Source organism: Toxotes jaculatrix, chromosome 22, assembly GCF_017976425.1.
Source record: "Toxotes jaculatrix isolate fToxJac2 chromosome 22, fToxJac2.pri, whole genome shotgun sequence".
Taxonomy (NCBI): Eukaryota; Metazoa; Chordata; class Actinopteri; family Toxotidae; genus Toxotes; species Toxotes jaculatrix.
Genome location: NC_054415.1, coordinates 9,259,396 through 9,273,203, shown reverse-complemented (window position 1 = coordinate 9,273,203; position 13,808 = coordinate 9,259,396). Strand labels below are relative to the sequence as shown.

Sequence of the window (13,808 nt, the reverse complement as noted above, 5' to 3'; positions counted from 1 at the left end):
CAGCCAGCTGGCCTTTGAGGCTGCTCCTAGTGGCCAATGCATGACATGTGTTCATTGCGTGGCTGGAATCAACATTAAATTACTATTTACCGCCATCTGCTGGGCAATCACTGCAAGTGTAAGATTACATTATGGATTGAATGAGTAGACTTTTTTAAATCTTTTTCACATTTTAATATAATCCACTTGCAACTTTAAGGAGCAAATGATAAATATAGCTTACATATAAACCACCAATGTGAAGTGATGTGATAAGAGATTTCACCTAACGTTATTGGGGACGTCCTGCGTTGTTGCCGTAGTTACCACAACACTCACCATTCAACTAACCGGAGAGAGAAACCTGTGATTGGGTTTTACTTACATGGGCTGTAATTAAACTGTTCACGGTGTATGGCCTTGTAGTTTAATGGGACAAAGGGACGGAGTCTTGAAGAAAACTGAAGACACTCAAAAGTAAGAGTTTTGCAGACATGTTTGTTTCTTTGTTTAGCAAACATCAACATAGATATAAAGCTAACTCACCTTACTTGTAGCTAACTCCTTAGCTTTTTTTTATAGGTTTGAAGTTGGCAAAGCGTAATGTTTTCGTGGTTTTAGCACACACCACATTCATGTAGAGAACTTTTGTACTAAAAATAGGGTGTTTGTTTTGCCAAGAATACGCCTGAGGAACTACATCCTTATTTTACGTGTGTAATCATTAAAGCTCAATCGCTTCATTTTCACCGTCGAATATCTTACAATAACCGTCGCAATAACTAATTTTTCAAAAGAACATTCTTTTTTCCCTTTAATTTTTAAAATGCCCTAAAGAAATTGGTTTATATGGACACAAAACCAAAATATATCTTGATTTTGATTTCCGCCAGCCAAAGACTTCCGACTTGACTCCTTCAGCATAAAAGCGCTATGTTTATATATTTAAATGATTCTACCTCTGTTCTTTGCCTTTGCTCAGTGAAATTGTTATTATTAACATTATTTACTCGTTATTAGTTTTAAAGAAAAAAGACTACAAATCCACAAAGTCAGCTGTAAATGTTAAAACTCTACCAGTACTCTATAGTACCAGTGTGCCCTTGCTAATGGAAGTATTGGACGTCTGGCCTTCAAACTTAAACCACAAACCTTTAGAACTGATTTGTTTCTTGAGCAAAATGTGGTGACAAGTGCTTCAGGCAGTTGTGTAATATTATTCACAGCAAATTACCCTGTGACCTTTTCACTGAATTACATTTTTGGAGTCACACACCTCTGGGGAAATTACAGAGAGAGTATGTATATCTTAAGAAATCCATCCCACATAGCTTGTTGATGTTTGTGTTGTATATTTCCACCATGCATCCTGTTTCATAAGTGCATTGCTCTTACTACCTTTGCTGTATCCCTTCTTCCAATTATGTGCCTGTCTGTGTGTACCTATCAATAAATTGGTGGGTCCTTAGTGAGTCTATGTGAGCAGCAGGCTGGCAGGCCTCCCAGTAGAGGAAAAGTGGAGGAGGAGGAGGAGGAGAGAGCAGAGGAGGACCCCCCTCTATTGGCCCTTGCACCTGATGCTTCGCTCCCAGAAGAGCAGCCCTCTGCCAGTACTGATATTTCTGCTAGTCCTGCTTTCCAGTGCCTAGATGAGGTAAGACCCATAAATGTTGTTCAGTTGTTAAATCATCATATTTTGCAGTAATGGCATTTTGAAGGTTTCATAGGGTAGTTTCATAGTGTACCAGGGATCTAATTCGTCTATTTACGAACAACCAGTGTTAGTGTAGCTACAATGTTTACCATAAAAATTAAAATGTTTAAACAGAAGTGAATACTACTAAGGTCATCGCTTGGACGAGAACAAAACTTTTTTATTAACTTGATCTTCACATACAGTAAACAGACATTAAAGTCAAAGGCCCACAGTTGGATCATTTATCCTCTGTGAAGTTAATATGAACTCATTCTTTTATTGAGTTGCTTTATTGAATCAACACTTCATTAACCCATTTATAATGGGCATGCAGCACCTCATCCCTCCATTTTCACAGGCGTCAAATAGCTCTAGATTCTAGACGTCAGACACCTCAGAATTTCTTTTTGTAGATACTCATGCTAAACTTGTATACATTTTTGTATACATTCATTGATTCAGCATTTCAAATACAGAAGAGACTTTGAATGTAGGCTTCAATATGATTTAAAACTGCCAAACACTGCAATGTACACAGCCATGGAGTTAGGACTTTATTCATTTTTTGATATAAAAAGTGCATATCTTTTGGCATGACAGTTGAATATGAATGATAGAAAAGATCAATATTATACACACACACAAAGCTCCAAATACACACATATTTACTATGAATGGTTACAATAACGCACAGTCTTTACCACTGCTCAAATGTCAACAACCATGAGACTTTGTATTGTGTGACCTATGTATTATATAAAAGCTACCATAACCTCACAAAATAAAATAAATACTGTACACGTCCTTAAAGTGAAACATTTCTTTCCCCATCCTTCCCATTCACAGTGTATATAAAATGGATTAAACAATGCTATACAGTTTTCTAACATTAGGCAGCAGTATTGTACAAGTGGTGAATCAGGGAGGACTTTTTTTTTCTTTTAACAGATGAAAACTGGCATATGGCATTAAGAGATGCGCAGTAGTTCAGTCTGGGTGCAACAATTTGGGCAGCTTTATCCTGCAGCAGTGTCCTGCTCTGTGGCTGCTGTCAAGTAGAATTTACTAAAGCATCCATTATGCAGAATGTGCTTGGGGAAGACCCAGTAGAAATTTATCACAGGCTAAATATTTATACTGGGATGTTTTATATTCTATTGAATGATAATACATTAGAAAAGTGTCTCAGTGTAAATAAATAAACGACACAGAAGCTAGTGCTGCCTAAAGAGTACTGTGTGTGATTGCCTGTGGGGTTTTTTTTTTTTTTTTTTTTATAACAGTTTGACACTCAAAACTGTATCATCAGCTCTCATATACCTCACTTGAGTGGCTGCTGTTAATTATGAAACCATTTGGAGTAGAGAAAAATGATAGCTCATTAGTTTTTACTACTACTGTGTGCTGTGTCCTGGCTGGGTTTATAGTGGGAGGCAGCAGGACAGAAAGTAGAGAAATGTCAGAGAAAAAGTGAAAAATCTCTCATGGTAACCCTCTGTATAATATTATGGCCCCTGTAGGCGGCTGTCCTTTATACTGCATGTGTGAATTTTTTTATTACTCCATCATCGTTCATAGTCCATTGTCCTTTATTATTATTATTTTAATCCAACATTTTGAAGCCCGCACTCACTATAGTAGAAAAAAGTAATAGCACAGTTAAATTTTTTTCACAATTATTTTGTTATTACTGCATTCAAACTTCTATAGGGCTATAGGGCTTGTAGTCTTTTTCAGTGTACACGTATGCATGTGTAAATGTGTGCAAATGCATGACTATGTTCATGTGTATGAGATTCTGAGTCTACTTGTTCTTCCATTTTCTTTGTCTTTGTTTGTGTTTGTCCATCTGACTCTACTCATGAATATTTTACCTGTCCTTTTAAGGAGCATAGTTCTTGGGCCGCATCATCATCTTGACAGTTTTGAAGGCCTGCCTGTAGTTGGTAGGGTAGTACTCTGTCGACATGTTGTGCCATGTGCCCCAGAAGATCCCGTTCCTGACTCCTTTGTACCTCTTGTGGTAGTACTTCCCGTTGAGGTTGGCGGACATGCAGGCATCAAACCACCAGCCGGAGCTGTAGTAGGCGCCGCAGTTTCCGGAGGGGTACATGTCATTGTCGCGGTCAGGCGTGGAGAAGAACTTCTGGTCATGGTTGAAGTGCTTATTGAAACTGATGGCGTTCCCAGCAGTCCCACTACAATGACACAACATTATATGTTAGCTGTTGTCCTCCTCAAAAAATATTTGATCACAAATACATGCATGCACAGAATCTAATACTGTACCTGTATCCACTGACAGACAGCCGGTAGCGTAGAAACTCGTTGGCCACGTAGAACTCATCGTACTTTGCATATTCCCGGACACCCTCAAAATCCTCCAGCTCGATGCGCAGGATCATGTCTTTGGCTTTTGTCAGTAAGTGGATATGGTCATTGCCCAGCCAGAACTCACCTCTGCAGGAGAGTAGGCGGTAGAGGAAGGAGGGGATTGAACAGAAGAAAAGAGGGATTGGTTATAAACAAGCTCATAAGCCTGTACACTTGATTGGAAGGTGGATACAGTTACTCAGACTGAATGTACCTATCGCCACAGGGGAGATGCAAGAGGTGAGAAGTGTGATAGTAAAAGAAGACTAATAGGAGACATTATTCTTTCAGTGGGAGGTAATACTAGATCTGCAGGGGAGGTAACCATGTTTATTTCCCATATAAAACTCATTCCTACAGAAGCAGAGACTAGAAGAGAGAGAATGAGCTGAATTTTGAACCAGGTTATAGTAGATGCTTCCATGCATTTTCACTTACACCTATTTTCAAATTTTAACTTTTTAAATCATTAATTTCAGTCTACAGGTTTATGATCTGTTAAATGAGATCAATTCTGCTGTGGTGATATAAGTTTCTTTTTTGCTTTGCACATGATAATCAATCAGTGATAGTGAGAACAGGTGGTGAACAAACAGTGATAGTGAGAACAGGTGTGCCTCATTAGGCCCTCTGAAGAGAGAGTGACTGGGTGCTCTCAATTTGTGGGAGAAGGGGTAGAACTGTTCTGTAGCAAATTAGTTTCTGTTAAACTTGGTGCACTCATGGGTGTACATGGCTGCCTAGAAATAAGTTTTAGTTGTCAGATGTTACATAGAAATCTTGAATTTATGGTTTGTTCATTATTCTGTATTCTTTGAAAGCTTTGGGTTTGTTTAGCACAGCCCCATGATTACCTGAGGAGATGGTAGGTTCCAGCTAGGAGGAGTTATCAGGCCAGTCACTTGCATTTGCTAAGGTTTGGCAGTTTGCTGTGAAGCCATGCGCTGTCCATTTTATTTTCCTCTCTTATTTTAAGTTTTAAGGGCTTTTTGTTGAACTTCCTGGGGTTTTCTTTTGTTTCACTGTCATTGTGCCACACAACATCAGCTGCTTTTTGTATGGGGTAGCACAATGCAAGAAAGTCTATGATTTTGTCACAATTACTTTCCACCCTCTTTTACCCATGTGCTATCTGAGCCTCTTATCCTATGTACCCTATGTACCGATGGCAGAGAACTTGTGATTTGTCAATCCACAAATCCCCCAAACTTTATAGTATATTATTAAACATTATATCCACCATAAAAATACAATTTTAAAGAGATTTTACAGAATTGCCAAAATTGTAATTCCTAGTCTGAATCAAGGGTCTAAAGATAGAGGGTGTCTAATTTTGAAGGCCTTAGTGGAAAATGTTCTTTGATTTCGGGTTCTATAAATAAAATTGACTTGACCACAGGTATTGGTTCTAATAGATATTGTCTCCTGTGCTAGACATAAGTAAAAACCTATAACATTTTTAACATTTTAACCTTGGAGGTTACCTGAGGTTGCCGAAGCCTTTCTTATACTCGACCCAGGTGCGGTTGAAGCTGACAGACCCATTGAGTCTTTGCTGTATCACAGTCCAGCCACCTCCAAAGGACTCCATGTCACAGAAGACCTCAAATGTCCCATTGCGGGGATCAGGGGTCACACGATAAACCCCGTTCTTCCTCGTCTCCAGCACATTGTAGTCTGAACAGTCCCGAGGGGCTAAGATGACTGTTGGGGAACAGGGAGAAAGAGAAAAGAAGAGAGGATAGTTTTAGGGGGATGTTACAGGATAACATTCAATAATCTTTTCACTTTGCTTTGGCATTTTTCTCTGCCTAACCAAGAGACTGTGATAGAAACAGTCCCTGAGGCTGGGAAAGACTGAAGAAAGGAAAAGGGATCTCTTTTGCTACTGTTCCCAATGACTTGACAAAACATTTCCTTGTATGAATCAAACTAAATTTGAGGTCATGAAGCATTAAATATTTGTATAACGCAACACTGCCTATCAGTAATCATTTCAGTACATCGCAGTCTATTCTTTTGTTTCTCAGCACAGTGTCCCATATCTGAAAATCATATCAAGACTCAGAGGACTCCAACATGAAAGAAAGCGAGTGAAAGGACAAAGTCCACTCTCAGAGGATAGAAGTCAGTGACCCTTACTTGTGCTGCACCACAGGCTCATTTCTTACAACCTCCGCTGCTTTCTGGGATCTCTTCCATCGTTCCTCTTTATACCTTCCCACTTATTCCTCTACCTCTTGCTCCTGTCCCCCGTGCTGCACTGCAGGGCACTGACCCAACCCGAAACCAATGTCCAAAAGCCCCTGTCAGTTAGCATTTGGGAACTGAAAGGAACAGACTTGTCAAAACGTGGGAAAGTGTAAAACTGGATTAGAGGGCGTACCCCCTCCCTGCACATTCAGCACCTGGGGGCCTAAATCATCCTGACACTGGGCAGGCAGCATGTGGACCTCTCCTGAGTTTGTTTGACACTCTCCATTGCTGATACGGTTTTTTCATACTGTTAAATCTGTTTAGTGGTTTAGTAGATTATGATAGCGTAAAGGAGATGGGGTGGGGGGGCGTACAGAGTACATAGGGCCAAACATCAGGTTTCTTGACCGAATAGTGTTTGTGTTCAAACCGTTCAAGTGTTCGGTTGCTTTGACTCTATAACCATCTACTGCATTTTGCTGTCACATTACACAAAACACTTAAGGTGCAAAATGGATGCAGATGGTAGATCACTCCATATGGAAAGCAGTCTGGGAGTCGAGTGTGAGGTTGAAATGTATCCTTGTCACGTTAACAGCTCTGTCTGTACTTGGCAAGTACTGACCTGTAAATTCTTTCAGTGTCTCCTTCACTTTAAGTGTCTAAGTGTAGTTTCTCCACTGCACATCTCTCTCTCCTCATTTGTCCCCATCTGTCTGACCGGACTGCCAGTGTCCCTAGACAGACAAGAGCCACCTCATCTTGCCACCTCTGGCACTGCGCCTGACCTAAATAACTCTAATATCAGACACTTACTGATGCCCAAATGACTGTTAACTGATTGGTCGTCTGACTTTTGAGGTGGCTTAGTCGAAGTGGCTAGCCGATGGCTTTGCCTTCCTCCTTGCTTATTAACTTCCATAACACCATAAGTGTTGGCCTGCTCTTAAAAGCTAATCATTTCAATGAGAGATTGACTGGCATGCTTTTATAGATGACGTCTTGAGCAGGTCACTGCTTGAATACCACACTGCTTGTCTGACTCTAGACAAACAGATGATTGGCATGAAAGGAGGACAATAGTGTTATCAGGGAAGTAGCCCTCATGTAAGATTAGCACCTGTAATGGAAGGAAATGTGTATCCAAACTAATAGTATATTATTTCGCCCACAAAAACAGCTTAAACGGAATAATGCTGTTAGTTTTGAAGATGAAAATATTATCAAAAAGCAACACCCTTCCTTTAGGAAGTTGAGATACCACATTGCAGATAAAAGCAGTTCCTGACAATGTAGCAGACTAGGCAACCATTCTCTTTGTACACAATTGAGTTAATGTAGCTGAACAGTAACATGAATAGCTGTCCATTCACCTCAAGGCCCCAATACGTCTTGCAGGAGTGAAAGTGAAGATTAGTTCTTGCAGCAGGGATTGGCATTGGCAAAGACAGTGAAATAAATGCTTACAGCACTGTGAGCTGTGAATGATAAAAGCATCTTGAGAAATTATTAGTTGTGCTTAATGGTAAAATTGCAATCTCATACTGGCCTAAAATATATTATTATATGCTGGTGTTTTAATAGCTACATGCTCTTCATCAGCCTTTGTAGTTTTTAGCTTGGAACAAAATACTTTGGTCAAAGGGATGAAAAATTAGAAAAATGTATTTGTATCCTTAGATGCCTTTTCCAAACCCACTGAGTGTCAATGCTGTTTGAACTGTAGCTTAATGAGCTGTACTTGTGTGGCTGGTTTCTAAATCCCTGCTCATGTGTGAGTAGTTAACATTTGCTTGCCAATGATCCATCACCACAGCTCCTAGAGCTAGATATAAACACACATCTGTCTTGTAACATCTCCTAAAAGTGTTATGTCCTCTTGCCTGTCTTGCTTTGGATGAAAACAGAATTTAAATTTGGTTTGTGCAAATCTGTATTTAACAGTTATTTAATGATTTTAGCGACAGTTTGGCAGCTGGATAGTTTATTAAGGAGACGGGGGAACCATTTAGCCATGAATTGCTTCACTAAGCACTTTTGACATTGTGATAAACAACCGGAAAACAAAATTTCTCACTCAAGGCCTTTTTCACTTTGTACTATAAATGGCAAGTAGGGGGACATATTTATTCAGCATCTGGTATTAGTTTTTAAAGATGAAGAATTAAGAGAATTCATTGTGTGCTAAAATGAAACTGAATTAGAATCACTATACAAGGAAAAAGATTTCTCTTTTTAATGTTTTTGATTAAGAATAATCACTTGAGGAAAACAACAATTACAGTATTGTTTATACCCATGTTGTGAAACTACAGAGGTCTTACCATTAGACTTTGGTTTATTTCCATGGCAACAACAGCTGTCTCATGTCTACTTCTTTTTGGATTCACTTCAGGCACTATCAGACATGATTTCCTAACTCGCAGCAGAATAATTTGCCAGTTCTTGAGCTTAACATAACAGATTGATGTACAAAGACAAGTGTTACTGACCGTGTGTGGCATCCGTGACTAATGTTGGGAAAGCTGCCTACATTACTTTTTGTGTTGTTGGCAAGAGATAATGAGAGGTAGTTGTTTTCTGCCGGAACGAGCACTCAAGAGCATGACCTCAAGAGCAAGAGAGAGGGGTAGGGGGAGAGGAAGAGGAAAGGCACCGGGAAAGGGGATTAAAGAGAGCAGGAGACAGGGAAAGTTAGGACAAGAAAAGATAAATGAAAAATAGCACGCAACAGGGGAGAAAAGAAACGAAATGGAGAGAAGTACCGATGTGCTAAGGATAAATGTATGAGGAACTGAAGGAGACTTTGAAGGAGACAGAGGCAAGTTTAGGGGAGAAAAAACACAGAAGTGAGAAAGCTAGAATTCCCTTCACACCACTGTCCCAGCTAATCTACTTAGAAATAAGCTCACATCTGTTTTCCGCATAAAAGCCCCAATATAGTGTCACATTCACTTGTGCAGTATCAGGATATTATTCATTTTCATTCTGAAAAGTGGTCTGCATTTCAGCTGCACCCTCATCCAAATAGGCTTTTACATCAATGTGAAGTGGAATGTCTGCTTATAATTGTGCTTAACTAGTTTGCAACCCCAGCTGATAGGTTTCCTCACAGTCTCCATTATGAGATTACATTCCCTTGTAAGCTTAGTTTTTAAATGCTCATAGTATGTACCTCTATAGGCGCCAAGTATCTGTCTGTCTCTCTCTTTTCTCCCTCTCCCCTTTTGTGAGTTTCTGCATATGGAGAGTAGAAGTGGAATGTCAGGGCACTTGAATTAGTTATATAAGAGGTAATTTGAATTCTTACTTTGACCCCAGTTGTCATATTGCTTCACTCATCTACAGTGTGACCTCAGCCTTAAGCTATTTTGCTGTGTTAATTTTTGCTATGGCTACAGTGAGTGGACAGGCTCTACATGGGAAGCTTTTGTAAGCATGGTACCCTTAAAAAGGGATGGAAAATTCCTTTTCTCATGAGTATACAAATCTCCTCAAAATACATAATGTTATTCTTATTGGTAATGGAGAAGGCATGTTGCAACAAACCATTTAGTGTTATCGAGAAGGTCATTGTCAAGCCTGGAAGATTTCATTTCCCATTTCCCCAAAAGACGGGCCTCACTGGGTGAAGGTGACCACCCAGAGTTGGGTTGTGTGTAGTCATTACAAGTTGCCATGTCCTCTTAGGCATGACTGGATAGATCCCACGCCAGAAAATTCACCTCACAGCAACCCAAAACCACTGGATGTGTTTGGTGTGTGCCGAATTTTCATTACCATAACAACATCTGTGGTGAATTTGTGGGAATAGAAAAGAATAGAGAACAGGCATCTTGATCATGCTCAGAGAGGTTATAAAAAAATGCATGAGAGGAAGAGAGGAGAGACATCTTTGAAATCGCAACAATAGAACAGAATAGAATATAACACAATAGAAAATGCAAGGCGAGGGATTTTCAGTCATAAGAGAATACATATATAGTAAATAGCAGAGAAGATGGAGGGGGCTTTCAAAGGACAAGGTAAAACAGAATAGAAAAAATAATGTGAGAAAAGATCTGGAGCATTTAAAAAACAAAATAAAGAATTCCACTAAACTAATCTTATTAAAAGCAGGCTTACACTGAGGGGCATTCTGTACTGGACACTGGCTGGTGCAGGTGGAACTGAGCTTGTTCACCACTCCAGTGATGTTCTCCACCCGTCTGTCCACCATTGCCTGCACGTTGTCCATGTTGAGCAGGTTGAGCCCCTCCATACGACCCTGCAGAGCCGAGATCTGGCTCCTGGCGTTGCGCAGGCTGGCTGACATCCTATTCAGCTTCACCTGGGAAGAGCCAGAGCAGGGGAGGGAGGGAGGGGAGGAAATTATTTCTGTGCACCGAATACAAAGCAGGTGGATTACTGAAGTCACCACTCTCCTTCATTGTTTTACCAGCCAATTTGGGTTTTAGAATAGAAATGAATCTGCGTGATGGTTGGCAGTCTGCCAAAGTGGCTGTGAGAGTCAACAAGCTTACCAGACAGAGCAAAATTTACTGCCATTTGGCTGGTGTCTAAGGCTGATTTCCCCACCCTGTTTACAGTACCAGGAATTTTCCCTGGTGGATTGATGCCAGGTAGGACTTTGCAGGTCTTTTAACATTTGGTCAGTTTACATTCCAGCTGGGTACATTTGACTGGCCATATGTAGGTGACTTTGTACTTGGATTACTTATAAAACACATTTTAGTTTGTTTAGGTCAGTGTCACTAAAATGTTCCCAAGGCTCAAAATGATACTGGCTTTCAGGGTGTTTACATGGTTTTGATGGAAATTAAAAAAAAAAAAAAAAAGAACGGGTGCTGTTCCACTATTGCATAATTTGTGCAGACCTTTAAATTATGTTTACAGAATGTGTGCTGATAAGGACATTTTTTTTTTTCCATATGACAGCTAACAAAGTATTGCTGCACTGAACCAGAAGTGCATTTCTAAATTTAAATAAAAGTGGGGTTTTTTTTCCCTCTTAGTGAGACTGAACTGTCTCTTACCTGCATCTCCAGCATAGTGCTTGGGCTTGGTGTAATTTTCCCAAAAACAGAACCTTGTCCTAGTCCAGTAGTGTCCACAGTAGTTCCAGGGACCATCCCATCTCCCCTTTCCACTTGGCTAGACCCTGCTTGCACTTGTCCTGTCAGGTCCAGTCTCACTTCTTCCCCAGCATCCCTCTGTCCTTGGTCAGCTTGCTGATGTCCTAAAGCTCCACTGTCTCGTGCCCCACGGCACTCCTGGCACCCGCTCCTCAGCTTGTTCACAACCTCCTTCAGGCTCTGCAGCTCCTTCATTGTCTTCTCCAGCAGCCTGAACTGCTTGGGCAGCTGGATGGTGAGGGGAGGTAAGGTGAGCTGGTATGGGCAGTCCTCCCCCTCCTCTGCCCCGGTCCCAGAGCTCCCACATTGACCCGAGGGTCTAAGTTTCATGGGGCAGGAGGAGGGGGTACTAGATTCAGATTCCGAAGTATAAGATCCTCTAGCATCCCATCTCTGGTGTGAGTTGATGGGGAAGTCCGCTGCCCGGCTGGTGCGCGGCACCAGGGTGGCTGTAAGCAAAAGACTGGCATAAACGCAAAGCGCAATTGTCCTCATTTTTCTGCGTGAGATTTGTGAAAGAGAAATAAGTCTGTGTAAAGTGAAAGTGTCAGCAACTGCCTCTGATATGAACTGTGCGAGTGTGAGTGCAGTAGAGTGCGTGCAGCTGTAGATTGTAAGTATAGGAGTATGTGAATGTGTGTCCAGTATCCTATTGGTTTAAGAGTGTGTATGAGTGCTGCCTGCAGGAGGGAGAGAGTGCAGGGGAACTGCCGCTGCCTCAGATAGCTGTGTCATTAATATCAGGACGAGTGAGGGAGGGAGGGAGGGAGAGAGAGGGAGAGTGCTGAGTTACAGAGGATGGGAGGGGCAGCATTATTGCGTAATGCAAAACACCATATCAGCAGCACAGTGAAAAACCACAGAGATGCAGACAGATTATGGGACGGGGGGCAGAAAGAGGGGCAAGGAAGGAGAGAGAGGGAGAGAAAGAGGCAGAGAGGGAGGTGAAGAGAAAAACGGTGGATCCTTTGCCTGCAGTCAGTGAATGGGGCCGTCCTGCCTCACTCTGAAGTCAGCTCATTTCCCTGAAGAGTGAAACAACTCAGTGCACAGGAACCATCCGCTCACCTAACGTTAGTTGTAACGTTGTCTTTATGATTTCAGATTATTCCACAAATTTAAAGACCTCATCTTGATCCCCTTCATATTCCAAAGCCTTACTGAAAACACTGGCTCACCCCAACCAGTCACCCTTCATGTCCAAATTAAGGTCAGGTGGGCACAAGTAATGTTGCTAGCGGAAACAATAGAAAGTTTGTTTCAGTTACCACAAACAACTTGTTTTTCCTGGATTTGTAAGGCTTGCTCAGGATGTTTCAGATTAAGCATGAGATTCATCAGAGATTTATGAATCAGTTTTCCCTGAATACCGAGTTCTTGCTGAGACCGTGTCCTGATCTGATTCAAATTTTCTGAGAAAATACACCTGCAGAGTGCACACTTCACACTACATTAAAATGAATAAAGCCAATCCAATTTAAATAAGATATGCTCTGATGGCTAAGTAGTGCTTCATTAAGAAAATGTAGCACACATCACAGCCTATATTTAATGGTCTCCTATATAGTATTTTTTTTTTTTTTTTTTTTTTTTAAGCTGCAGTGTCCTGTTTTGTTGAATATCGATGGAGATACGTGTGTCAGCCTGGAGCTTTTCCTGACAGTGCTTTCCTGTGTTGTGTCAGGGAAGTTTAAACGGCCTGTTTTCATCTCTAGCATGAGCAAACTATGGAAATTCCTAAACAGTTTTGCACAAACATGCTGTGATGTCACCAGTGATGGATTTATGAACTGCTTTACGTTATTTGTTTAGCTATTAAATGAAGCGAACACATAATGAAGTTTTTATTAATTAACAATAAACAACGCACTTGTTTTTGTACATAACAGTGATGTGGTGATGTGGTCATTTCTGGTGGTTTTTAGATTGACATAACTAAAATTGCACTCATTCTCTCCCACAAACATTATTCATACTGTAGGATAATTCATGGAGCATCTTATAGAAATGATTAAGCAATGAAAGTTATTAAAACAAAATATTCTGCAGAGTTGTCAGATCTAGCGTCACTTCACCCAGCGACTCTTTCAGTCTGGATGTTACCCTACTTGGAGTCTTGTTATAAACTTCTTGTAGTTTCATTAACTTGGCACTGACTATGTGTTTGTGGGCCATGGCTATTGTTTCAGTGCATTATGCGATTCATAACCACGGGTCGTGTAATTGCTTTTTTTTTTTTTTTCCTTGAGGCGTGAGCTGTCTTGTGCACATCATATTTCTACAGAAGTGACACAGTTTCAGTAATTGATTTCATTTCCAGAAGTGACTCTCAGCCCTGATGGAGGAACGCTCCAGAAAGGAAAATATTACAGCACTAAAACTTCTAACAAAGTGATTCAATCTGGCTGTAGGCTCAACCCCAAATCAAA

At 40.8% G+C, this 13,808-nt stretch overlaps 2 protein-coding genes across 2 annotated transcripts in view; one reads left to right on the top strand and one right to left on the bottom strand.

Annotated features, from left to right (window-relative positions):
• The first annotated feature begins 324 nt into the window (after positions 1-324).
• Positions 325-13,808, top strand: part of ccdc146 (coiled-coil domain containing 146) — a 42,677-nt gene continuing 29,193 nt past the window's right edge. Inside the window, exons 1-2 of the mRNA XM_041030229.1 lie at positions 325-456; positions 1,449-1,633. Of these exons, the coding sequence (XP_040886163.1) occupies position 456; positions 1,449-1,633 (186 nt within the window). The 5' untranslated portion in view covers positions 325-455. The remainder of the gene's footprint in view (positions 457-1,448; positions 1,634-13,808) is intronic.
• On the bottom strand, positions 1,836-12,076 carry fgl2a (fibrinogen-like 2a). The gene is made up of 5 exons (XM_041030230.1): positions 11,281-12,076; positions 10,370-10,574; positions 5,533-5,752; positions 3,965-4,135; positions 1,836-3,873 (listed from the first exon to the last, which is right to left on the bottom strand). The coding sequence occupies exons 1-5, from the start codon at positions 11,872-11,874 to the stop codon at positions 3,558-3,560; spliced, it is 1,506 nt and encodes a 501-aa protein (XP_040886164.1). The 5' UTR covers positions 11,875-12,076; the 3' UTR covers positions 1,836-3,557.